The sequence below is a fragment of the Saimiri boliviensis genome, chromosome 13 (genome assembly GCF_048565385.1).
Source record: "Saimiri boliviensis isolate mSaiBol1 chromosome 13, mSaiBol1.pri, whole genome shotgun sequence".
Classification (NCBI taxonomy): Eukaryota; Metazoa; Chordata; class Mammalia; order Primates; family Cebidae; genus Saimiri; species Saimiri boliviensis.
The window spans coordinates 21,221,024-21,247,211 of NC_133461.1; the positions used below are offsets into that span (position 1 = coordinate 21,221,024).

The 26,188-nt window shown below is 43.2% G+C and overlaps 1 protein-coding gene across 2 annotated transcripts; it reads left to right on the forward strand.

Moving 5' to 3' along the window:
* Nucleotides 1-1,487: 1,487 nt before the first annotated feature.
* Nucleotides 1,488-21,858, forward strand: NARS1 (asparaginyl-tRNA synthetase 1). Of its 2 annotated transcripts, none has more exons than XM_074383370.1 (15): nt 1,488-1,612; nt 3,263-3,345; nt 6,130-6,195; nt 6,292-6,384; nt 6,465-6,554; nt 7,362-7,440; nt 9,841-9,911; nt 12,158-12,244; nt 14,621-14,842; nt 14,953-15,152; nt 15,533-15,668; nt 16,989-17,102; nt 19,580-19,711; nt 20,035-20,166; nt 20,736-21,858. In XM_074383370.1, exons 1-15 carry the CDS (start codon nt 1,603-1,605, stop codon nt 20,865-20,867), a joined length of 1,647 nt encoding a protein of 548 aa, XP_074239471.1. In that variant the 5' UTR covers nt 1,488-1,602; the 3' UTR covers nt 20,868-21,858. The 2 variants fall into 2 exon arrangements, with proteins under 2 accessions (XP_074239471.1, XP_074239472.1); XM_074383371.1 differs by having other exon boundaries at nt 1,501-1,612; nt 3,266-3,345.
* Nucleotides 21,859-26,188: the final 4,330 nt, after the last annotated feature.

Sequence of the window (26,188 nt, forward strand, 5' to 3'; positions counted from 1 at the left end):
CGACCCTGGTTCATATTCTTGATAGGCCTTGAACCTATGTATCGAGTTATTTTTTGAGGACCTTTCATAACAAAAAGGGTTTTCTTTTGCTTTAGGGACAAACTCTGGTATTCCACTAAATTGAGAATAATGGGCCAGGCATGGTGGCTCATGCCTGTAAGACCAGCACTTTGGAAGGCTGAGGCAGGAGAATCACTTGATTCCAGGAGAGCCTGGGCAACACAGGAAGTCTCCTTCTCACCTCCCCATCTCCACAAAAAAAAAAAAAAAAAAATAGCTGAGTGTGGTGGTGTGCACCTGTAGTCTCAGCTAGCTGAGTGTGGTGGTGTGCACCTGTAGTCTCAGCTACTTGGGAGGCTGAAGTGGGAGGCTCGCTTGAGCCCAGGAATTTGAGGCTGCAGTGAGCTATGTTCGCACCACTGCACTCCAGCCTGAGCAACAGAGAAGACCCAGTCTCAAGTCTCAAAAAAAAAAAAAAAAGAAAAAGAAAAAAAACGGCCGGGCGCGGTGGCTCAAGCCTGTAATCCCAGCACTTTGGGAGGCCGAGGCGGGTGGATCACGAGGTCGAGAGATCGAGACCATCCTGGTCAACATGGTGAAACCCCGTCTCTACTAAAAATACAAAAAATTAGCTGGGCGTGGTTGCACGTGCCTGTAATCCCAGCTACTCAGGAGGCTGAAGCAGGAGAATTGCCTGACCCAGGAGGCGGAGGTCGCGGTGAGCCGAGATCGCGCCACTGCACTCCAGCCTGGGTAACAAGAGCGAAACTCCGTCTCAAAAAAAAAAAAAAAAAAAAAAAAAAAAACCACCAAAAAAGGAAAAAGTTAAAAAATAATGACAGACTCTTTATTAGCACCTCTTACATGCCTGGAACGTATATCATCTTTCACAAATAGAAAAACTGAAGCTCATTCCGATTGGGTAATTTATTTGAAGACACACAGCAAAAGGGAAAACCCAGGTTTGCAATCCAAAGCCCTCGTTCTTTCCACCACATTATTACGGCCTCCTTAACAGTGATCCTTATAACTTTAAATGAACTTACATCATAGTTCCTGTCCTGAACACCGACGGACGTTGGTTCACGGAGGGTAGAAAGTTAATGCAACCCGCTGCGTCCTCTCCATCGCCGCGCACCCAGTCTCGCGACATAAACTCAACCAGCCTCCAGCATCTGGGGTTAGGGGTCTGGTTTGTAAGAGGGCCCGCACGCCTCCAGCTGGGGCAGAATTGGAAGATTCAGAAAGGAAAATTGGAGAGGCGGGGAAGGAAAGATGCAAAAGTGAGGCTGTGCCTGGGTCTCGATGGCCTGGGAACCCCAACCCAGGCTGCGCCCTCCCAGCTGCGCAAACGCGCAGGGCGGGGCGTATTCGGACCTGGAAGTTGCCTCTGCCCTCACCAAAGATGGCGGCTCCGGCGCCGCTCGCCCACCTCTCGTAACCAATGGCGCCGCAGCGCTCAGCTGACTCACGTGGGCGCCCTCTGTCCTAAGCTGTCTGATGCAACGCCCCTGTGGCGGAAACCGCTGGTGCACGTTGGAGTGCTAAGGCGGCGGCGGTGTTGCGTCTGTGTCCTTGGAGGTGATCACGGCCACTGCAGACATGGTGCTAGGTGGGTAAGGCTTGGTGTATGGCGCGGTGTTCCCTGCCGGGGGTAGGAACGTTGCTCCAGGCCGGTTCCGGCGCTTTCCTTAGTGCCTACCAGAGGCCGCCAATGTTTGGGGTCCAGTTGCAGGGAGGGTCCTGGCCCTCGCTGGGTCCCGGATTTGAGGGGCCGGGCCGGGCTTCCCCGAGCCCCCGGTTCCCCCGGGCTGTGATGGCGGCGGCTCCGGGCCCTACCCTTTTCCCGCTGCGGAACATCCCTATCGCGCTGAGACTCGGGCGCTGGGAGGGGTTCAGACGCGGGGTAGGCCCGACTCCTGCAGTTCTTCAAAGAGATCGTCAGGAAGGGACTTCAGGATTCCAGGTTTTTTAATCTTTTTTTTTTTTAGACGGAGGTTCGTTCTCGTTGCCCAGGCTGGAGTGCAGTGGCGCGATCTCGGCTCCCCGCAACCTCCGTCTCCCGGGTTCAAGCGGTTGTCCTGCCTCAGCCTCCGGAGTTGCTGGGATTGCAGGCGTGCGCCACCACGGCCGGCTAATCTTGTATTTTTAGTAGAGAGAGGGTTTCTCCATGTTGGTCAGGCTGGTCTCAAATTCCTGACCTCGGGTGATCCACCTCAGCCTCCCACAGTGCTGGGGTCACAAGGCGTCGGCCACCGCGCCCGGCCTCCAGTTGTTTTTCTCCCAGCCTTATTTTTTATTAAGGTCTCCGGAGAGACCATATTGTATAGTAGAAAAAAAAAAAAATGGATGTCACTGTTCAGACCTTCTAGTTATAAGGCCTTCTGAACTTTTCCAACCTCAGAGCTTCCGTTTCCTTTAAAGACTAGAGGGAGCTGGTGTTTATTTGCGGTCTCTACGAAAACGGGCACTAGGCTATCTAATTTGTATGTGTTATTTTATTTCATCCTCCGTACAGCCTTTCAAGATGGGTGTTGTTCTTATTTTATAGATAAAGAAATAAGTGGCCGGTCGCGGTGGCTCACGCCTGTAATCCCAACACTTTGGGAAGCCAAGGCAGGCCGATTACGAGGGTCAGGAGTTTGAGACCAGCCTGGCCAACATAGTGAAACCCCGTCGCTACTTTAAAAAAAAAAAAAAAAAAAATGGCTGGGCGTGTTGGCAGGCGCCGGTAAGCCCAACTACTTTGGAGGCTGAGGCAGGAGAATCACTTGAACCCTGGAGGCAGAAGTTGCAGTGAGCCGAGATTGCGCCATTCCACTCCAACCCCGGGCGACAGTGCCAGACTCCGTCTCAAAAAAAAAAAACAAAAACAAAAGAAGAAATAAGCTCAGAAAAGTTAAATAAGTTTTCCAGAGTCACCCTGCCTTTTAAGGTACAAAATCCAAGATTCCAGTATACGTCTGACCAACTTCAAAGCCCTTGTTTTATTTTTGGGTGCCCAGGTAGATAGAATAAATATCACAAATTAAAATGATCAGAGTTCATTTTGAAAACCTGGATTTTTAACTAATGTTTTCATGAGATGGATGTTACTGAAATGTGGGAGCGGGGAAATAATTAGGATATTAATTTCTTATGGACCTCAGTAATTTTAACTAATCATGCTTGTTCTGTTTACAAAGGCAAAGAATGAATAAAGTAGTAAGGCGACTAATAGTTAATGGCCAAACCAGTAAGTTACTCTCATTTTGTCAAACAGCAGAGCTGTACGTCTCTGAACGAGAGGGTGATGACGCCACGGGAGATGGAACGAAGGAGAAGCCATTTAAAACAGGTCTAAAGGTAGAGTCTCTTCTCATCAGGAAAATGAGACTGCGTTTATTAATGACTTATGTCAAACACTAGGTTCCAAAGAGAATTTTCAGAAAAGGGAAAGTAATGAATGCATACATATATATGGCTTTCAGATTGTCAGATGATCAAAGTCTAAACTTGAACGTTTAAAAGGTAATCTTTCCTACCATGTGGCATTGCACCTTGGAATTTTTCCCCCCAGCGAGTCAGATTAGTGGTTTTTCAATTCTTTTAAAGCTAAAAGTTATCTTTTCTCAGTCACACTGAGCTCATGGCCAGGGGCCTCTCCTGAGAGGGCTTTTGGTGAATTTACCACAGTCCAGAGTATGATCCTGAAATTTGACTTGAAGGTCTGGTTTATGCTAGCACACTGGGATTGGATTCATTTGTCAGAGCTGACTCAAGAGTGTGGAGCTTGAAGCTAGAATGCCAATCTATTAATGTGCTATTGTTTCTCAGGATCTAGAATTTTCTAATGAATTTAGCACATTGTCAAAGGAGTTTGTCAAGAGCTTGGACTCGGGCCAGGTGCAGTGGCTCATGCCTATAATCCCAACACTTTGGGAGGCCGGGCAGGTGTATCGCTTCAGCCCAGGAGTTTGAGACCAGTTGGAGCAACTTGGTGAAATCTTGTCTCTACAAAACACATAAAATTAGCTGGGCATGGTGGTGTGTGCCTGTATTCCCAGCTACTCCGGACCTGAGTTGAGAGGATTGCTTTAGCCTGGAAAGGGGAAATCACAGTGAGCCATGCTTGCACCACTGCACTCTGGCCTGAATTACAAAGTGTGGCATAAGACAACCTTCTTAAAATAGACCATGGACTTAGCTGTTGAACTTATATGCTAGAATCCGTTGACTACAACTGCCACATAAGGAAGATGGTTAAAAGTTCCTTCCTTGGGTCTGGGCTTTGGTGCCTCATGTCTGTAATCCCAGCACTTAGGAGGCTGAGGCTGGAGGATCGCTTGAGCCCAGGAGTTTGAGGACAGCCTGGGCAACATAGACTTTCATTCATCTCTACAAAAAAATTTAACTTCTTAAAAATTTAAGTATTTTAAAAAATAGAGACATTTCCTTCTGTTGCCCAGGCCTCCCAAAGTCCTGGGATTATAGGAGTGAGCCACTGCATCCAGCCAACTACAAATATTTTTTTTTTGTTGTTTTAATGAGCTAGGCATGGTGGTATGCACCTGTGGTCCTAGCTACTCGGGAGACTGAGATGGGGGTATTACTTGAGCCCAGGAGGTTGAGGCTGCAGTGAGCCGTGATTGCGCCACTGCACTGCAGCCTCAGCAACAACAACAAAAAGTTCTTTCCTTGAATTGTACTTGGAAAAGCAGTGTCTTGACACTCCCTTTTCTGTGCTTCCCCCTTTTTTGTTAACTATGTTACCACATTTATAGTTACTATCAAGTCCTCCTAACCTGGGAGCATTCTCCTCTTTTAAGGTCATACCATATGGTTATACTTCAGTGTGTCATACATGGGTACTGGTTTTTAATTTAATTTTTTACCCCCCTGAGATGGGATCTTACTTTGTTACCCAGGTTGGAGTGTAGTCGTGCAGTCATGGCTCACTGTAACTTCAACCTCCTGGGCTTAAATGATCCTCCCACCTCAGCTTTCCGGGCTGGTCTTAAGCTCTTGGGCTTAAGCAATCCTCCTGTCTTGGCCTCCCAAAGTGCTGGGGTTACAGGCGTGAGCCACCACACTTGGCTGGCTTTTACTTTTTAACTTAGGGGGAAGTCTTTCATTTCTGGATTGTTGGGTGCCTTGTTGCAGCTTCCCAAAACTGACAGTGCTGTCGATGAATGTCTGCAGAATGTCACTGCTAACAAAACTATAGCATTCTGATTTGGAAACTTTGGCTCTTTCAATTTCAGTGATACAAAAGGGGGGATCAGTACAAACTGTCAGGAAGTAAATGAATTCCAAATGACCTACATGTGTTCTTACAATGTCTAGTTGTTCAAAGGATGAACTCTTGGATGTTTTCAAAATGTCCAGGTTCCCTCCCTCTCTGCAGCAGTCATTGACCTGAGAAAAAGTCAGTTTTTCCAGGCTTCAGATCTGGAAACAAGAGAATAATTCATTGCATCTATTGTTTGATTTAATAACTTGGGAGAGATTTTGAAAGAATATTTGAGGCTTTAAAATACCCATCTTTTATATACTTTCAGCTATTTTTTTGAAACCACAAATGATAAACTATTAAATGATGTGTAACACAGCAATGCCTAATATATCCCATTGGGGAGAAGAAGTATTCTACATTCAGGAATTTTTCAGATTAAATGAGCTTAGCTTTTTGTGTCCTTGGCCATTGTTTTGTTGAAAGTTTCAAAAATGCCTGAGACTTGTCTGATTTCTCACAGAGGACTAACCTTTTAGATGTCACCTGAAGCTGGCTTTTGCTGTCAGGTGTCTCTTCTGTTGCCCATGTACCTGTGCTGGTGGCTTCAGCCACTTAAGATCTGTCGCTTGTAATCTGCTTGTCCTGGGGAACTGTATAGTATGTACCTGAACTTGGAATAGCTGAACTGTGCAGTGCGTACTTGAACTTGGAATTGTTTGTGAGAGGACCTCAAAGCTTCGGTTGTAACCAGTGTGCTGCTTAAACGTTCAACCAGTCACTCTGCCAACATCAGCTTTTGGCTCTTGGGTATTTATGGTTAGATTGTTTAAGTTGCCTTATGTTTGAGGTGTTATTTTGATTTTAAATATTGTACAATGTTCAAGAACTGTCTTTTTTCTCCCTCCCTACCCAAGGCTTTGATGACAGTAGGAAAAGAACCATTTCCTACCATTTACGTAGATTCACAAAAAGAAAATGAGGTAGAGTAAACCAAAAACTTTATGGAATTATATTTTGGGAATAAATTTTCATCATGACACAAAGGTCTTGATATAAATATCTGCTTATTTCTCTAGCGTTGGGATGTTATTTCTAAATCACAGATGAAGAACATTAAAAAGATGTGGCATAGGGAACAGATGAAGAGTGACTCCCGGGATAAGAAAGAGGTGAGTCCTGAACTTGCTACCGTGAACATTGCTAGAACTCTGGAAACCGTGTTAACAAACTGCTTCATCATTAAAATTAGGCAGAAGATAATTTACGAAGAGAAAAGAACCTGGAAGAAGCCAAGAAGATTACCATTAAAAACGATCCAAGTCTCCCAGAGCCAAAATGTGTAAGTTTTTTATCATTTCAAATACCGTGGACTTTGCCACATCAGATCATTATTTCTGTGTTTGAGGGGCATGCCACATGGTTTGTTCGTGTACATTGTTTTTACTTTCCTTTTCTTTTTTCTTTTTTTTTTTTTTTAAATTTTTAATTTTTTTTGGAGACGAAGTTTCACCATGTTGGTCAGGCTGGTCTCAAACTCCTGACCTCAGGTGGTCTGTCCACTTTGGCCTCCCAAAGTGCTGGGATTACATGTGTGAGCCACCATGCTCAGCCAGATTTCCAGTAGTTCTTACTGCTGATGAATTTTTGTATTATTTCTTTAGCGATGGAGCTGGGGTTTTTTGGCTACATTCACCAGCCCCTTCCTCTGCTCATCTCCTGTCTTCTTCATCCCCCATACAAAAGCTAGCCGTTTTAGATACCAAGTCCTGGAAGGTACTGAAGAACTGGGGGGTCACAGAGAAGGCTCCCTGTGGACTGGGATTGTTACTATTTCGGGAAGCAAGTGCTCCACTTATGACAAGTTCAATTCATTTGTTAATTGATTTTATCTGGCAATATTTGAAATTCTTCTGGGTGTTTCTCATTACCAGTTTTGCGCTAAGAAAAGAAGACTTGGATTTTGTTTGTTTGAAACCACTCCAGTGGAGTGAGATGTGTTTGGTTCTGACCTGCAGTAGAGCGGCTGTCCCCAGTCTGCACTGTTTGTGATTTTTAACACTTTACTATCCTCTGTCTAATATTAGTGAAAAGGTTGGTGTGTACAAATTACATTATTGAGCAAATGTTATTTATTTCAATTTGACAGGTGAAGATTAATGCGTTAGAAGGATATCGAGGCCAAAGAGTAAAGGTGTTTGGCTGGGTCCACAGGCTACGTAGGCAAGGTAAATGGCAAAACTTTTCCTTCTTTTTAATTTTTAAATATCCCTGGTCTTACATGAAGAAAAACATACAAAGGTTTGCAAGGGTTTTTTCTCCCTGCCCCTTTTTTTTTTTTGAGGCAGAGTTTCACTCTGTTGCCCAGGCTGGAGTGTAGTGGCACTGTCTTGGCTCACTGCAACCTCTGCCTCCCGGGTTCAAGCAATTCTCCTGCCTTAGCCTCCTGAGTAGCTGGGATTTATAGGTTCCGCCCACCACACCTGGCTGATTTTTGCGTTTTTAGTAGAGACGGGGTTTCACCATGTTGGCCAGGCTGGTCTGGAACTCCTGGCCTCAAGTGATCCACCTGCCTTGGCCTCTTAAAATGCTGGGATTACAGGTATGAGTCACTGTGACCGGCCCTCTTTTTTTCTTTTTTTTTTTGGTATGCTGGCTAGACTTGAACTCCTCTCGCTATCCTCCCACCTCAGCCTCCGGTGCAGCTGGGATTACAGACATGTAGTAGTACCTCACCTGGCTTTAAAAGATGGAGTGATTTATATCTTAAATTTGTTCTTATTTAAAATGACTGTTGAAAGTATAAAAGTTTTTAAATGCTTTTTTAATGGTTAGCAATTAACAGTGACGAAGATGTGTCCAGTAAATATTTGTCTAATTGAGTTTTAATAATAATTATTATTATTTTGAGACACAGTCTTACTCTGTTGCCCAGGCCAGAGTGCAGTGGTGCAATCTCAGCTCACTGCAACCTCCACTTCCCAGGTTCAAACAATTCTCCTGACTCAGCCTCCTGAGTAGGTGGAACTACAGGCATGTGCCACCATGCCCAGTTTTGTTTTTTTTTTTTTTGTATTTTTAGTAGAGATGGGGTTTTGCCATATTGGCCAGGCTGGTCTCAAACTCGTGACTTCATGATCTGCCCGCCTCAGCCTCCCAAAGTGCTGGGATTACAGGTGTGAGCCACCGCGTCTAGCCGAATTTTATTTAGTGAAAACCAAGGGATGTTGCTATAGGAAATTTACATCTGAGTCTGAAACTTGGCCATAGTTTTGACTCTTATAATCAGTATATTTGCATTTTCCCTTGGTTCTGACATTTTGTTTTCTCTCTCCCTTTTTATTATTATTACATATTTTTAAATATGTAAATGTTGCTTTTACCATTTATTATAAGGAATTAGCAAATCTTTTATTAAAAAGTAGGACTAGCCAGGTGTGGTGGCTCACGCCTGTAATCCCAGCACTTTGGGAGGCCGAGGTGGGTGGATGACAAGTCAGGAGCTGGACACCAGCCTGGCCATTATGATGAAACCTCATCTCTACTAATATAGTACAAAAATTAGCCAGGCATGGTGGCAGGCACCTGTAGTCCCAGCTACTCGGGAGACTGAGGTAGGAGAATCACGTCAACCCAGGTGGTGGAGGTTGTAGTGAGCCAAGATCATGCCACTGTACTCCAGCCTGGGCAACAGAGCGAGACTCCATCTCGGGAAAAAAAAAAAAAAATTAGCTGGACATGATGGCTGCTCTGTAATCCCAGGTACTTGGGAGGCTGAGGCTGGAGAATTGCTTGAACCCAGGAGGCAGATGTTGCAGTGAGCCAAGGTCGTGCCATTGTACTCCAGCCTGGGTGGCAAAAGTGAACCTCCATCTCAAAAACAAGGCAGGGGAGGGGGCAGAAAATACAAATGAAATGTTTTAAGTAGATCTCAGTGAAGGACCTTTGGGACATAAATAAGGAAAAATGATTTTGTTCAAGAACATTTATGCATCACCCACTGAGTGCACAGTACTGTGCCACACATTGCAGGGGATTCAAGGGTGGATAAGCTGCAGTCCTTAACTCGCGTTGCCTTCTGTCTTGCTTTCCCCTGGTTGTGTGGATCTTGGGGATCATGTGTGATTTGAAAGTCCAATACAATGAAAATAAAGTATTTTACAAATACTTAGTAATGGTATTACCGGTGGGTACTTCCAGGGAAGGGAGCCATGTGGGAGGTGTGAACTTCCAATGTTTAACCTTGGAGTTTTCTTTAGATAAGATTAAATCATGCTGAGTGCAGTGGCTCACACCTGTAATCTCAACAGTTTGGGAGGCTGAGGTAGGAGGATTGCTTGTGCCCAGGGGCTTGAGACCAGCCTGGGCAACACAGTGAGACCCCAGCCACTACAAAATAATTAGCCAGGTGTGATGGCACGTGCCTGTAGCCCCAGCTACCTGGGAGGGTAAGGTGGGAGGTTTGCTTGAACCCAGGAGGTGGAGGCTTCAGTGAGCTGTGATTGTGCTGTTGCAGTCTAGCCTGGGTGACGAAGTGAGACCCTATCTTAAAAAAAAAATTATGAAAAACTAATCTGGTTTTCGTAATTTGAGAACAGTCTGCCTAAATTATTATTTCTCATTTTTAGGAAAGAATTTAATGTTTTTGGTGTTGCGAGATGGAACAGGTTTTCTTCAGTGTGTCTTGGCGGATGAGTTGGTAAATATTTTCCTTTATTTATGCCTACAGATTAGATGTTTTTTAGTAGATTCCTTTATTTTTCTGTGAATTCTGGAATCTGTATACATTTATTTAAAAACTTTTATTATGTTGACAATGAATACATCAAAACATCACTTTGTATCATAAATGTGCAATTTTTATTTGTTTATTATACCTTATTAAGACTAGAGGGAGAAAACTTTTGTTGTGGAAAATTTCCAGCACATTAAAAAACAGAACCGTATAAAAAATCCTCAAGTGCCCATCACCCAGCTTCTGTAACTACCAATATGGCCAATCCTGGTATGATGTTGCCCCTCAGACATTATATCATTTTACTGAAATACCCATGCTTATGCATCACTAAGAAAAATAATATGGCTGGGCATGGTGGCTCATGCCTGTAGTCTCAACACTTTGGGAGGCTGAAGTGGGTAGATTGCTTGAGCCCAGGAGTTTGAGACCAGCCTGGGCAACATGGGAAAATCCTGGCTCTACAAAAAATACAAAAATTAGCCAGGCGTGGTGGTGCATAACTGTAGTCTTAGCTACTCGGGAGGCAGAGGTTGTAGTGAGCCAAGATGACACCACCACCCTCCAGCCTGGGCAACAGAGGGAAATTTTGTCTCAAAAAAAAGAAAGAAGGAAAAATAATGTAGTCACTTACTATTATCACACCCTCCACCAAATTCATACAGCTACTAAATATGATCTAATATCCAGAGTCCCGTTACCAGTTCATACTGCCTTTGTGTAGTTGATGGATTTGAATGAGGAACTTAACAAGATTAACATGCTACGTTTAGTGATATGACTTTGAAATTTTCTTTAATCTATAACACTGCTCCCTTTGCATTCTCTTTTCTTTTGCCCAGCCCCCCTCCCCCATTACTATGCATTTCTTGGGAAACCCCTAGTGGATTGTCCTGTGGAACTGCTCACATTCTGGATGTGGTTGTTTGCATCCTTGTGGTGTCCTTTAGCTGGTTTTAGTCTCTGTATTGTTTATACATTGGAGGTTAGGTCTGATTGGGTTCAGGTTTTTGATATAACTACTTCCTGGGCAAAGCTGTGTTCTTTTAGTGGCCTCATGTCCAGAGGCTTGTCTTTTTTTTTATTTTTTATTTTTTGAGATGGAGTCTCACTCTGTCACCTAGGCTGGAGAGCGCAGTGGTGCAATCTCTGCTCACTGCAACCTCTGCCTCCCAGATTCAAGCCATTCTCCTGCCTCAGCCTCCTGAGTAGCTGGGAGTACAGGTGCCTGCCACCATGCGCAGCTAATTTTTGTACTTTTAGTATAGATGGGGTTTTGCCATGTTGGCCAGGCTGGTCTCAAACTCCTGACCTCAGGCGATCCACCTGCCTCACCTCCCAAAGTGCTGGGATTACAGGTGTGAGCCACCGCACCCAGCTGGTTGTCTTTTTTATGAGTAGTGGGTTCAGTTCTCCCAAACAGTTCTCCCACCTCAGTCTCCCAAGTAAGACTGTAGGTGGGAACCACCACACCCAGCTGGTTTTTATTTAGCTCTCCCTATGTTGTCCAGGCTGGTCTTGAATTCCAGGGCTCAAGTGAGCCTCCCACCTTAGCTTCCAAAAGTGTTGGGATTATAGGCGTGAGCCCCTGTGCCCAACCTGTATGTTATTTTAATAGTCTGGATTTAAAATAAACTGTCCAGATATTTTAAGTGATGTGGGTCAGTGTCATTTATGCATATGTATATATGTAAAGTGTGTATTTACATTTATATGTGTATGTATAGATAAACCTCTGTCTTCCACGAAAATAGCTATTCTGATTAAGAATCAGTGGCCGCCAGGCACGGTGGCTCAAGCCTGTAATCCCAGCACTTTGGGAGGCGGAGGCGGGTGGATCACAAGGTTGAGAGATCAAGACCATCCTGGTCAACATGGTGAAACCCCATCTCTACTAAAAATACAAAAAAAAATTAGCTGGGCATGGTGGCACGTGCCTGTAATCCCAGCTACTCAGGAGGCTGAGGCAGGAGAATTGCTTGAACCCACTAGGCGGAGGTTGCGGTGAGCTGAGATCGCGCCATTGCACTCCAGCCTGGGTAACAAGAGCGAAACTCCGTCTCAAAAAAAAAAAAGAATCAGTGGCCATCTCTTTATTTTACTAGTATTTGACCAGATAACTTGTTTGTAAATAATCCCTTTAACTTTCTATATGGTAGAATTTTTAAATCAATGTGAATAACTAAATTTGAACTTTGACCTTTTTATAGTGTCTGTGCTATAACGGAGTACTCTTGTCCACGGAGAGTAGCGTTGCAGTATATGGAATGTTAAACCTTACCCCAAAGGGCAAGCAGGTGAGTGGATTGAGTTTCACACTCGGTGAATGCATAGTTTGTTTATCGGTTTGTTTTCCAGTGTCTTTGGATCTTTGGTGTTTGGCATACATATTAGGGTTCTTCAGAGGGACAGAGCTAATAAGATGTATGTGTATATGAGAGGGAGTTTATTAAAGGGAATTGACTCACATGATTACAAGATGAAGTCCCACGATAGGCCGTCTGCAAGCTGTGGGGCAAGGAAGCCAGTAGAGGCTGGGTCCAAGTTCAAAAGCCTCAGAAGTAGGGAAGCCGACAGGGCAGCCTTCAGTCTGTGGCCAAAGGCTCAACAGCCCCTGGCTAAGCACTGGTGTAAGTCCAAGAGTCCAAAGACTGAAGAACTTGGAGTCTGATGTTCTGTAACAAGAAGCATCCTGCGTGGAAGAAAGATGAAGGCCAGAAGACTCAGCAAGTCTGCCCTTCCACCTTCTTCCTCCTGCTTTTTCTAGCCACGCTGGCAGCCGAGTAGGCGATACCCACCCACACTGAGGTGGGTCTGCCTCTCCCAGACCACTGACTGGGAGATTATGTTAATCTCCTTTGGCAACACCCAGATATACCCAGAAAATACTTTGTATCCTTCATTCCAATCCAGTTCTCACTTAATATTAACCATCCCAGCATGTACATACAATAAATGTGAAGTACATGCCAAATTGAGTGTCCCTTTTCCAGTGAAATATCTATACTATGCAGCTCGTGATAAAATGAATATAATGATTTCCAGCCTTAACAGAATTCCTGAATCATCCTTATGGAATATAATACAGCCACTGTGCTATAGATACTTGAATTACTTTATAGCCAGATGGAAACAAAAACTTAACAACCCACCTAAAAATTTTCGGAGAACTGTAGTCTAAAACTGAAACTTTCTTAATAGAATTTTAGAGCCTCTTTTTGTTTTGTTTCAGACAAGAGTTTTCTCAAAAGCTGGAGTGCAATGGCGTGATCTTGGCTCACTACAACCTCTGCCTTCCCAGTTCAAGTGATTCTCCTCCCTCGGCCTCTTGAGTAACTGGGATTACAGGCAGGAGCTACCACACCTGACTAATTTTTTGTCTCTTAGTAGAGACGGGGTTTTACCACGTTGGCCAGGCTGGTCTCGAACTCCTGACCGTGTGTTCTGCCTGCCTTGGCCTCCCAAAGTTTTGGGATTACAGGCGTGAGCCACCGCACCCTGCCTTTTCTTTTGTTCTTTTCTTTTTTTTTTTAGACTAAGTCACTCTCTTTGCTTAGGCTGGAGTGCAGTGGCGCAGTTTCAGCTTACTGCAATCTCCTCTCAGGTAAAAGTGATTCTCATGCCTCAGCCTCCCGAATAGCTGGGATTACAGGTGCCTCCTACCACTCCTGGCTAATTTTTGTATTTTTAGTAGAGAAGGAGTTTCACCATGTTGACCAGGCTGGTCTCGAACTCCCGACCTTAAAGGCGAGCTGAGGCCCGCCTCAGCCTCCCAAAGTGCTGGAATTACAGGCATGAGTCACCGTGTCCGGCCTGTGCATTTCTATTTTTAAAAGATATTTGTGTCTGGGCGCATTGGTTCATGCCTATAATCCCAGCACTTTGGGAGGCCGACGCAGGCAGATCACCTGAGGTTGGAGTTTGAGACCAGCTTGACCAACATGGAGAAACCCATCTCTACTAAAAATACCAAATTGACCCAGCATGGTGGTGCATTCCTGTAATCCCAGCTACTCGGGAGGTTGAGGCAGGAGAATTGCTTGAACCCGGGAGGCGGAAGTTGCAGTGAGACGAGATTGCACCATTGCATTTTAGTCTGGACAACAAGAGTGAAACTCCATCTCAAAAAAAAGATATCTGTGGCAGGGTGTGGTGGCTCACACCTGTAATCTCGGCACTTTTGGAGGTTGAGGCATCACCTGAGGTCAGGAGTTCAAGATCAGCTTTGCCAACATGGTGAAACCCTACTCTACTAAATGTACAAAAATCAGCCGGGCACAGTGGTGGGCACCTGTAGTCCCAGCTATTCGGGAGGCTGAGGCAGGAGAATCACTTGAACTTGGAAGGTGGAGATTGGCCAAGATTGTGCCACTGTACTCCAGCATGGGCAGCAGAGCGAGACTCCATCTCAAAAAAAAAAAAAAAAAAAAAAAAAGAGATAGTTGTGTGGATGTGAATGTGTATTTATCCAGAGAGAATATTCATAAAAATATCAATATAAAACTAAACTATTGGGTCTATTTTTAGAAGGGTAAGGCTGAGAATTATGAGATTCCTAAAAATCTCAGCTTACCAAAACTTGTGGCATAAATTAAAATCCTCTCAATACTGTTAATTTTTAATTTCCTTTTCCCTCTCTCTTTCTCTGGACACCACTTTTTAAAAAAATGCAGGCTCCAGGTGGCCATGAGCTGAGTTGTGACTTCTGGGAACTCATTGGCTTAGCCCCTGCTGGAGGAGCTGACAACTTGATCAATGAGGAGTCTGACGTTGACGTCCAGCTCAACAACAGACACATGATGATCCGAGGAGAAAACATGTCCAAAATCTTCAGAGCACGATCCATGATCACCAGGTGCTTTAGAGATCACTTCTTTGATAGGGGGTACTGTGAAGTAAGTATGCGTTCATCCGCTTTTGCAAACAGTACATTTTTGCCGTTTTGAAACTTGAATGGCGGTGCTCACGATAGGCATTGATTGACTCTTTCTGTGCATTTGAACAGGTTGCTCCTCCAACATTAGTGCAAACGCAAGTAGAAGGTGGCTCCACACTCTTCAAGCTTGACTACTTTGGGGAAGAGGCATTTTTGACTCAGTCCTCTCAGTTGTACCTGGAGACTTGCCTCCCAGCCCTGGGAGATGTTTTTTGCATCGCGCAGTCATACCGGGCAGAACAGTCCAGAACACGAAGGCACCTGGCTGAGTATGAAATTGTCTTTTTGTTTTTATTTCTTTTTAGGTAATATTTGTAGAGAAGAAACCTTAGTGTAGGTAAATGACGTCTATGCTTAAAAAAAAAAATGATATATTAAGAGGTTAACAGAAGAACATGGTACCAAGTCTTGTCGCCTTAGATCGAAGCTAAGGTCTCTTTTCCACTTTGACTTGGTCTTTTACATTTAAAGGAGTCAACAAGAAATGGCCACTCCGTGGAGAAGAGAGGAGTCCACAACTAATTTGCAAAGTTGGGAATTCGTAGCATTGTTGGAATGTTATTGATGATTTACCAACAGTTAAAAGCCTTGCTTGGAGAGAAAGCAGTGCAGGAGTAAAGCAGCACTGAGCTAGCGTCTCGTTCTTCAGGTACACTCACGTGGAAGCCGAGTGTCCTTTCCTGAGCTTTGAGGACCTCCTGAACAGGCTGGAGGACTTGGTCTGTGATGTGGTAGACCGAGTACTGAAGTCACCTGTAGCCAGCATCGTGTATGAACTCAACCCGGTAGGTGCAGGGTTTATGGAAGGAAAAAGTCACAGTCCTTTGTCACCTGTAGCCAGCATCGTGTATGAACTCAACCCGGTAGGTGCAGGGTTTATGGAAGGAAAAAGTCACAGTCCTTTGTCACCTGTAGCCAGCATCGTGTATGAACTCAACCCGGTAGGTGCAGGGTTTATGGAAGGAAAAAGTCACAGTCCTTTGTCACCTGTAGCCAGCATCGTGTATGAACTCAACCCGGTAGGTACAGGGTTTATGGAAGGAAAAAGTCACAGTCCTTTGTCACCTGTAGCCAGCATCGTGTATGAACTCAACCCGGTAGGTGCAGGGTTTATGGAAGGAAAAAGTCACAGTCCTTTGTCACCTGTAGCCAGCATCGTGTATGAACTCAACCCGGTAGGTGCAGGGTTTATGGAAGGAAAAAGTCACAGTCCTTTGTCACCTGTAGCCAGCATCGTGTATGAACTCAACCCGGTAGGTGCAGGGTTTATGGAAGGAAAAAGTCACAGTCCTTTGTCACCTGTAGCCAGCATCGTGTATGAACTCAACCCGGTAGGTGCAGGGTTTATGGAAGGAAAAAGTCACAGTCCTTTGTCACCTGTAGCCAGCATCGTGTATGAACTCAACCCGGTAGGTACAGGGTTTATGGAAGGAAAAAGTCACAGTCCTTTTTTGGAAGACAGTGAAGTTGTCACCTTTAGTTTTTGTAGATTTGATGGCTTGGTGAGCTGAAATAAGCGACTAATTATTTTGAAGACTAGACATTGATACTAGTCATTGTCAATAATTTTACAATGTTTTTACTTATATAAGAAGTGGCTCATATGTTTTCCGTTTTAGGAGTATCTACATAGTTGTCTAGTCTGAAGTTAGTTATATAGATATATTTTTTCTTTTTCTATTTTTTTTTAATGGAGTCTTGCTTTGTTGCCCAGGCTGGAGTGCAGCAGCCTGATCTCAGCTCACTGCAACCTCCACCCCCAGGTTCAAGCAGTCTCCTGCCTCACCCTCCTGAGTAGCTGGAATTACAAGCACTTGCCACCACCCATGGCTAATTTCTGTGTTTAGTAGAGATGGGGTTTCACCATGTTGTCCAGGCTGATCTCAAACTCCTGACCTCAAATGATCTGCCTACCTCAGCCTCCCAAAGTGCTGGGATTATAGGCATGAGCCACCACACTTGACTGAAGTGATATTTTATAATAATGGTGAATAGTTTTTTTAAATGGAGATTATAATGTTAATGTGTGTGTATATATATATATATATATATATATATATATATATATATATATGCATACATTGTAGTTTTCCTTTCTACTCTAGAACTTTAAGCCCCCCAAACGGCCTTTCAAACGGATGAACTATTCAGATGCTATCGTGTGGCTAAAAGAACACAATATAAAGAAAGAAGATGGAACTTTCTATGAATTTGGAGAAGTATGTATTCCTTTTTCTCATTGTTTCCACTGGGATTGGGCTTTAGTGGTTCTCTTTTTCTGGTTAATGAACTAGTAATGTGGGTGGCGTCTGCCTGTCCTCAAATAAATGATAACAGCAGAACCTGCTTCATGGGGTTGCCTGCAGATCCGCCGAGTTAACATAGAGTCCACCTCAGGACAGTGCCTGTTCGGTAGCGTCCAGCAAGCCTGAGTGGGGTTCTAAGCTGCCTTCCCGCCTCATGCTTTGCCTCTTCCCGCTTCGTTGTTCCTCGTTGGCCACAGCTTGTAAGCTGTCCTTATTCTCTAGGCTGGCAGGAGTGCTTTAAAAGATTGTGAAGCCTTTGAAATCACATGCAAAGTGTTGGTGTATAGATATATTTGTTTTGGTTTTCTGAAGAGAGTGTCTTTTGCTTTTAAAAAGAGGTTCATCCCCTCCCCCAAAACAGTGATTTAAAACTCCTTAATGTGGAAGGTGAGAAAGAAGATAGCCATTGGTTAAAATGCAAAATCAAGAGAGAAGGTCTTTGTGGAGAAGGAAGCCGAGTGAGTGCCCCAGATAAACGGCATTTCGGTTTTGCCCGAGAACCACTCTCCCAGCATGCACTGGGGTTGCAAATTTTCCTTCTTTGGAATAGTGTCTTCATCTGTCGTCCAGGCTGGAGTGCAGTGGTGTGATCACAGCTCGCTACAACCTTGAACTCCAGAGTTCAAGTGATCATTCTTCCTCAGCCTCCAAAAGTGCTGGGATTACAGGTGTGAGCCACCATGTCCAGCTAATTTTTTATTATTTGTAGAGATGGTGTCTCCCTATGTTGCCAAGGCTGGTCTCAAACTCCTTGGCTCAAGCAGTCCTCCCACCCCAGCCCCTCAAAGTGTTGGGGATACAGGCATGAGCTACTGCCTCAGGCTCAAGTTTTCAACACCATGGTAGGCCATCTTCCCTGTGCATCTAACCATTACTTACATAATATTTGCACATCTAAATTGTTTTACAGTTGAAATGTGAGTAGCTACTGCTAACTAGTTTTGGGTTTTAGACGGAATTAATAGGAGAAAACAATATACTAGGTCTGTATAAAGTACTCTTACTGCTTTTGTGAATTCTGTTGCTTGTTTTTAACAAGATGGAGGTATTGCTGTGTTGACTGCGCTGGTCTAATTCCTGACCTCAAGCAGTCCTCTCACCTCTGCCTCCCAAAGTGTTGAGATTACAGGTGTGAGCCACACTGTGCCCAGCCTGTGGATTCAGTCTATGATGTGTAATAACAAAATTTTGTATTGAGAACTTGAGTACTTTTAGTGTACCTGTTAGTAAAATCATGTGGTTGAGTGGATTACACAAGCTGTGGGTCAGAAGTTTCCCACAGGTGGGCTTAGCTCCACCTCTTTTCTTTTGTGCTATGTAACTGAAGGCCGGTGGCCCCCCTCTCAGGTTCCTTATCTCTACCTTGGAAGTAACATCTGTTTTGCAAGATTGTGGTGACTACAGGAGCTAAATGTTTAGCCAGGACTATGGCACAGGGAGCTTGTCAGTATTTACTATACATTGCTATCGTTCCATATACATGAGGACACTAGAGTAGATACGTGGTCCTCAGGCCTTAAACAGGTTTTCCCCTAACTAAATCTTATGCAGGACCCCGCTGTGTAAAGCAGATGCAAGCTGAGAAACTAGAGCTCTCCCTCTCATCTCCTGAAAGCAAGGGCTCCAGGGCTGGGAGCTTGAAAACAGGTGTGCTGGGTGATTGCTACCTCCATTTCACTTCTTCCATTAAACAAATCTGAGTCTTCTCCAGTTCTCAATCCGTTTTTACTGGGACAAGAGTTTTCCGCTTGAGCTTATATATTAACTTTTAATTTATATGTGGTACAGAAGGTTGTTTTGAGAGAGCTCCAGATATGGTTACACTTAGCAGTTTGACATTGGTTATTTGTCTCAGGATTGTGTCTTTCTGTCATCGGAGGCATAAGTGATTGATTACAACAGGAAAGAAGGGCAGAGAAGAGGAGAGTTTAAAGATTAGTGTCATTAGTAATATACTCTGTGTGTAGATCAATGATGTTCTGGAGCACTGATGATTACCTTATGCCTTATGGGACTAAGTGGACCTCATTCGCTTCAGAGCTGAACAAAACAGGCCACTGAGAAAAATACTGAGCTGCGTCTAGTCACAACATGGGGTGGGCTTTTGTTTTTGTTTTTTTGATTTTCCGTCATCAAACAGCATGGTGCTTGAGGTATGCTGTAAAGGGAGGCAGATCTTTACAGTTCATTAAATTACTGAGTTTTAAGAATATGTTTATTTCTTTTTGAAAGAAATTATTCTTTACACAAATGTGTGTGAGTTAAAGGTAGGTGTGTGTCCTCTACTCTGCTGAATTGATAGGAGGAAGGACTGGTGCAGGATGAAGGAGCTGCTTCTGTCTTGTTGCGATTCAAGTTGTAAATGTTAATGAAACCTTGTTTCACCTCAGGATATCCCAGAAGCTCCTGAGAGACTGATGACAGACACCATTAATGAACCAATCTTGCTGTGTCGATTTCCTGTAGAGATCAAGTCCTTCTACATGCAGCGATGTCCTGAGGATCCCCGTCTTACTGAATCTGTCAGTTTCTGTTTCAAAGAGTATTAATAATTTTGCTTTTCAAGGGGGTGGGGAATGTCATCTGGAATCAGATACAGCTCGTGGCACATATTTCATTCTCTACCTAAATGACAATATTTAAAGACGTTGGGTAGTTCCCCCTCTCCTGATTGGGGTTGACATGCTTTGTTAAATTAGAGAAACGTAAATATTTGAATATTATATAATAATAGTGCCTCCTTTAGCCCTCAGAGCTTAATTGTAATATTCATTGGAACTCTACGGCAGTGCTGTGTCTGATCGCTTGATAGTAATTGTGTATCTTCTTTTGCTTATATTTAAAGGTCGACGTGTTGATGCCCAATGTTGGTGAGATTGTGGGAGGCTCAATGCGTATCTGGGATAGTGAAGAAATACTGGCAGGTTATAAAAGGGAAGGAATCGACCCCACTCCCTATTACTGGTATACAGATCAGGTAAAAACAAATTTTTAAGCACTCTTAAAATTTTTTCACTGTAATCGTTCTGTATGTATTGAAATTTTTAAAAGGGGAGATTTCAGGGTGTACTTTGCTATTTGAATGAGCTGTATCAGTTTCCATGTTATACTAATGTGTATGAATATTGCCAGCTTTGTCTTGACCAAGTTATATGTTAATTTCATTTGAAAGCCTGTTTAACGGCTGGCTTGTTGATTGCAACTGAGTTTTAAGAAATTGATCCTACCAGTATCTAGTACTCTTCTTCATTATCCTCTTATAAAGAGACATTGATTTAGTTTGAAGGTTTTTTAAAATCTCTTCTTTGCAGGGTGGTACTTAATCCCTGTTTGATTTTTCATACCCGATTATTTCTTTACACATGGTTCATGAAGGCATAGAGATTAAGCGCTGGGATTACAGGCATGAGCCACCAAATCTAGCCATAGTTGAATTCTTAACCACAGGGAACTAACTCCTTTCACGGTGGAAAATTTTAACTACTTTAGATGAAATTTTTAACTAAGTGTTTACTCTTCTTTCTTTTTTTTTTTCTTTTTAAACAGAGAAAATATGGCACATGTCCACATGGAGGCTATGGCTTGGGCCTGGAGCGATTCTTAACGTGGATTCTGAATAGGTATCACATCCGAGACGTGTGCTTATACCCTCGGTTTGTCCAGCGCTGCAAGCCATAACTCATTTCTCCAGAAGCGCGGAGGAAAGATTATGAAAAAAAAAAACAGGCTGCCTCTTTAACAAAGAAATCAAAAAGCCAGAATCTTCCTTTTTTCATTCCATTGGGGTTTTCTCTTTTTTTCTTTCTGCTACCATAAAAAATACCCCAAATCACCTGAACATCAAGTGATGTTAAGGTTGTCATCTTAAGAAAAGATATCCGTTACAAAGTTTGGGAGAAATATCTGGCATGAAACTATAGTTAGGGATACATTTCAGCATTTTATTCACTTCATTCAAGTTAATCATTTTATTCAAGTTATATCTGTGTAATTCAACAGTTTTAGATCATGGTCGAAGATATTCCAGTAACTTAATCTTTCTGTCCTTTTAAGTGTACATGGAATTCTTTGATTTATTTTATTGCATCAATGAGTTAAAACAAAAATCTTGCCGGGGGGGGGGGGGATTGGCAATATGGTATAAAAATTTGCTCATATTAGGCCACAGTATGATTCAGCAGTAGACACTGGAATCAAATGAATACAGTCTTTTGTATCAGTTATTAATCTTTTCTAAGTCTGCATAGCTGCTTATAAGTCTGAGGCATACTAATTGATGTGGAAGAATTTGTAAAAACAGAATGGCCTTAAAGGTGTTGAAGTAAGAGCATAATTTTCGGGAGAGGTCTTCAGTGATTCACAGTATCCCTCTTAGCATTAGTTTAAGGTAAAGAGGCAGACTGATCGTCCCTCTTTCCTGGTAATTCCTAAGTAATTAAGAATAAATAAGTTTCAAAAGAATTTGCAGCTGGAATCTTAATAACAACTGTAAATGGCTGTTTTAGTTGTTACCACTCTGTCCTTACATGTAATCTTTGCTACCTTATTAACTCACAGCAGACTTATTGGATGGCTTCATTTCAGATTTAATTTCTCCCCCAAATGCATGTCATGTATTCTCAATAAGCTATACTCCCAGCAGTCAATAAATGAACACAAGTAAAAACTCTTTGCTGGCTTAATTTTCTTAAAGCTAAACATCTCTGTATCACATTAGTTTATGCTTTTGCAGTTCTTTTATGTTTTTTATGATGTATATATATGCGAAATTTGGTACTGATAAATTTAGTAGATATTACTAATATATGATAATGAGAAGGAATTTTTTTAAAAAATTAGATTTGTGGGTCATGGTTAAATCTTTTTTGTAATCTTGTGTGTTACTTTTGAACACATTAGATTTTATCCTGTTTTGCAATTAAGTGAAATAACAGGTAGAAATGAGGCATTTAGGCTGGGCGCAAGTGGCTCACGCCTGTAATCCCACCGCTTTTGGAGGCCGAGGTGGGCGGATCACCTGAGGTCAGGAGTTCAAGACCACCAGCCTGGCCAACATGGTGAAACCCCATCTCTACAAAAATTAGCCAAGCTCGGTGGCAGGTGCCTGTAACCCCAGCTACTCGGGAGGCTGAGGCAGGAGAATTGCTTGAACCTGGGAGGTGGAGGTTGCAGTGAGCTGAGATTGTGCCATTGCACTCCAGCCTGGGCAATAGCAAGACTCTTTCAAAAAAAAAAAAAAAAAAAAGGAAATGAGGCATTTGTAATCTCTTTGGCCTGCATCTTTAAATAATAAATACCTGGAAGAATGTGAATGAGCTGTAGATGACTTCAACTAGGCAATTCACTTTATTTAAGTGGAGAGGTTAGGTTCAAATTTTTATGGTGTAAACAGGTGGAGAGTTTTAAAATATTGAAGGGAGGGCCTGGATAAGGGAGTCGAGATCATGACCACAGGCTGAGAGATGAGTACAGTGAGCAGCAAACCTCACGCACGTGGACTTCACTCCCTTTGCTGTGTAGTTGCTGCCTTAGTCCAGGTGTCACAGCTCACAGACACCCCTGCCCTCTCAGGACTCCCATCGCATGAGTTTCTCCTCCCTGAAACACCCTGCTTTTCATACCAAACACCCCTTCACCTTTGGCACTTGTGTGACCTCAGTTTTGGAGACAAAACGCTAATTCAAGTATTTAAGCATCAGCTCGCCCTCTTCTTAAATGTCCTTCAGCCACTTCAGGTGACCAGTTTCCCACCTTGTCGTTCAGCCCCCGCCACCTTGCTGTCTCTAACACTTCCTAAAAATGTTGTCCTTAATGTGTAGAGTAGTTCAACTCTGTGAGAAGCAATCTTGACAGCACATTAGGATCATTTGGGGACCTTAAAAATAATGGTGTTTGGGCCTTACCCCAGACCAGTTGAATCTGAATTTCAGGATTGGGCCAGGGTATTTTTTAAAAGCTCCTCAAAGGAGGTTGTTGCACAGTGAGGTTGACAATCTCCAGGTAGCTTCCTCCTACTTCTAAACTCAAGCCTCTCACTGCTGTAGGTTCTCTCTTGATTTCATATTAATCTAGTTGAAATGGGAACATTGAGGGAGGGCTGAGAAACTTCACGGCTTGAATTTTGAACTGCCGTTGAATATATATTTCATCCAGCCCTTCTGGGATAAAAGAAGGGATGTCATGATATATAAATACTGAAATTTCTAGTATTTAGAAATCGGTGGCTAATTAAATGACTCGGTTTCTTATGCTGAGAATTTCCTTCTACCTTATGGATTGTAACTAACATGTTGATCAGGTGAAGAACATCTTCGAAGAGATTGATAACTTGGCATGTGGACAAAGACTAGTTTCTGGAGTCAAAATCAAGTTGTATTGGATACAACTTGTCTTAGTACCCCAACTTATGAAATGAAAGTATTCAAAAATTTTAGCTTTTTTTTTTCAGTATTTATCTCCATGTTGCTAAATAACATGCTTATATTACTTTATTGGTTTTTCAGTTTTAGGCATTGTTTATTGCCCTTTTTTGGCATTTGAGGATTTCATTTCTTCCTTTTCCTATCCCCACCATTCATGTTCACCCTTCTCATCTCTTCTAACTATATTAGGCTGTTTTGGGGTTGCTATAAAGAAATACCTGCGGCTGGGTTATTTACAAAGAAAAGTGGTTTCTTTTGGCTCACAGTTCTGCAGACTGTACAGGAAGCATGATGTTGGCCATCTGCTTCTGGTGAGGCTTCAGGAGACTTCCAATCATGGTATAAGGCAAAGTGGGAGCCTGCATGCCACACGATAAGGAGCAAGAGATGGGGGAGGTGCCACACTCAAGCAACCAGATCTCCTGTGAACTCAGTGCAAGAACTCACATATCACCTCATAAAGAACACCAAGCCATTCATGAGGGATCCACCCCCATGACCACCACCTCCCACCATGCCCCTCCTCCAACACTGGAGATTGCAATTCAACATGAGATCTGGAGGGGACAAACATTCAAACCATGTCACCAGTTTTCCAACTCAATTTTGGTTGGCTGCGTAGTTCACAATAATTGCTTTTCTCTTTCTTCCCAACTTTTATCTTCCCTATAATTAATAAATTTGCCTTATTTTTAAAAATTCAATCACAAAAGATCTTTGGATATGTTGGGTTGTCTATCAGTTACACCTTATCATCTTCTGGAGCCTCTACTCTAGGAACACAGTTGTCTTCTTGATCTTTCATTACCATCCTGGGTGTTCCCTTTGCTGTGTGTGTGTGTATGTGTGTGTGTGTGGTTTTTTTTTTTTTTGTACTGGACAGCCTTTTCCTGTGTTCCATGTTTCCTGTTTTTCTCAGTTTACATCCTCATTTTGGTGGAGCACATCCTGTGGTAGTTTTTTTTTGTTTTTTTGTTTTTTTTTTTTTCCCAGTCAAGGCCTCACTCTGTTGCCCAGGCTCTGGAGTGCAGTGGTGTGATTTTGGCTTACTGCAGCCTCCACCAACTGGGTTCAAATGATTCTTCTGCCTTAGCCTCCCAAGTAGCTGGGATTACAGGTGTCTGCCACCATGCCCAGCTAATTTGTGTGTTTTTAGTGGAGACAGGGTTTCGTCATGTTGGCCAGGCTGGTCTTGAACTCCCGGCAGATGACCCGCCCACCTCATCCTCCCAAAGTGCTGGGATTCCAGGCCTGAGCCACCATACCTGGCTGTCTGGTAGTTTGAGAAAGGATTCATGGAAGGGAAATTCATTGAGACCTTGCTTGTCTAAAAATGTTTTAAATCTATCTTCACATACTCTCCATAAAGGATTGTGGATTAGAAAGCATTTTCCAGCTGGGTGCAATGGCTTATGCCTGTAATCCCAATACTTTGGGAGGCTAAGGTGGGAGGATTGCTTGATGACAGGTGTTTGAGACCCAGTCTCTTTTTTTTCTTTTGAGATGTAGTCTCACTCTTACACCTGGGCTGCACGATCTTGTCTCACTGCAACCTCCACCTCCTGGGTTCAAGTGATTCTCGTGTCTCAGCCTCCCAAGTAGTTGGGACTAGAGCCACGAGCCAACATGCCTGGCTAATTTTTTGTGTTTTAGTAGAGATGGGTTTCTGCCTTGTTGGCCAGGCTGGTGTGAGACCCAGTCTCTACAAAAAAATTAAAATGTTAGCTGGGCATGATGGTGCACGCACCTGTAGTCCTAGCCACTTGGGAGGCTGAGGCAGGAGGATCTTTTACCCTGAGGAGTTTGAGGCTGTAGGGAGCCATGATTGTGTCACTGCACTCCAGGCTGGGTGACAGAGCGAGACCCAGTCTCTAAAAATAATAATAGAAAGCATTTTCCTTCCAAATTTTGCAGCCAGGCTTTCTGGTGGTGTTATTGAGAATTCCTGAGCATTCTGATATGTGGTTCTTTACATATGACCTGTCTATTCTGGAAGCTTAGTTCACTGTCTGATATTTCATGATGACATTTATTGAGACTAGTTATCCGTTCTAATGGGCCCTTTCAATCCAGAAAGTTATGCCCTTCAGTTGTGAAAAAATTTCTTAAATTGTTTCATTGAAGTTCTCTCTGTTTTTGTTTTCTCTCTACAGCTGCTGTTTAGATACTAGACCTCCTCTTTTCAATTTTCTATTCCTTTTAAGACAGGTTATCACTGTGTCACTTGAGCTGGAATGTAGTAGCATGATCATAGCTCACTGCAGCCTCTGCCTTCCGGGCTCAAGTGATCCTCCTGCCTCAGCCTCCTGGGTAGCTGGGACTATAGATGCATGCCAGCACACTCAGCTAATTTTTAAAATTATCTGTAAAGATGGGGTCTCCCTATGTTGCCCAGGCTGGTCTTGAATTCTTGGCTTAAAGTGATCCTCCCACCTTGGCCTCCCAGAGCACTGGGATTACAGTGGGAGCCACCACACCTGGCCATTATCTTTTTTCTTTTCTTTTTTAATTTAAATTTTATTTTATTTTGAGATGGAGTTTCTCTCTTGTTGCCCAGACTGGAGTGCAATGGTGTGA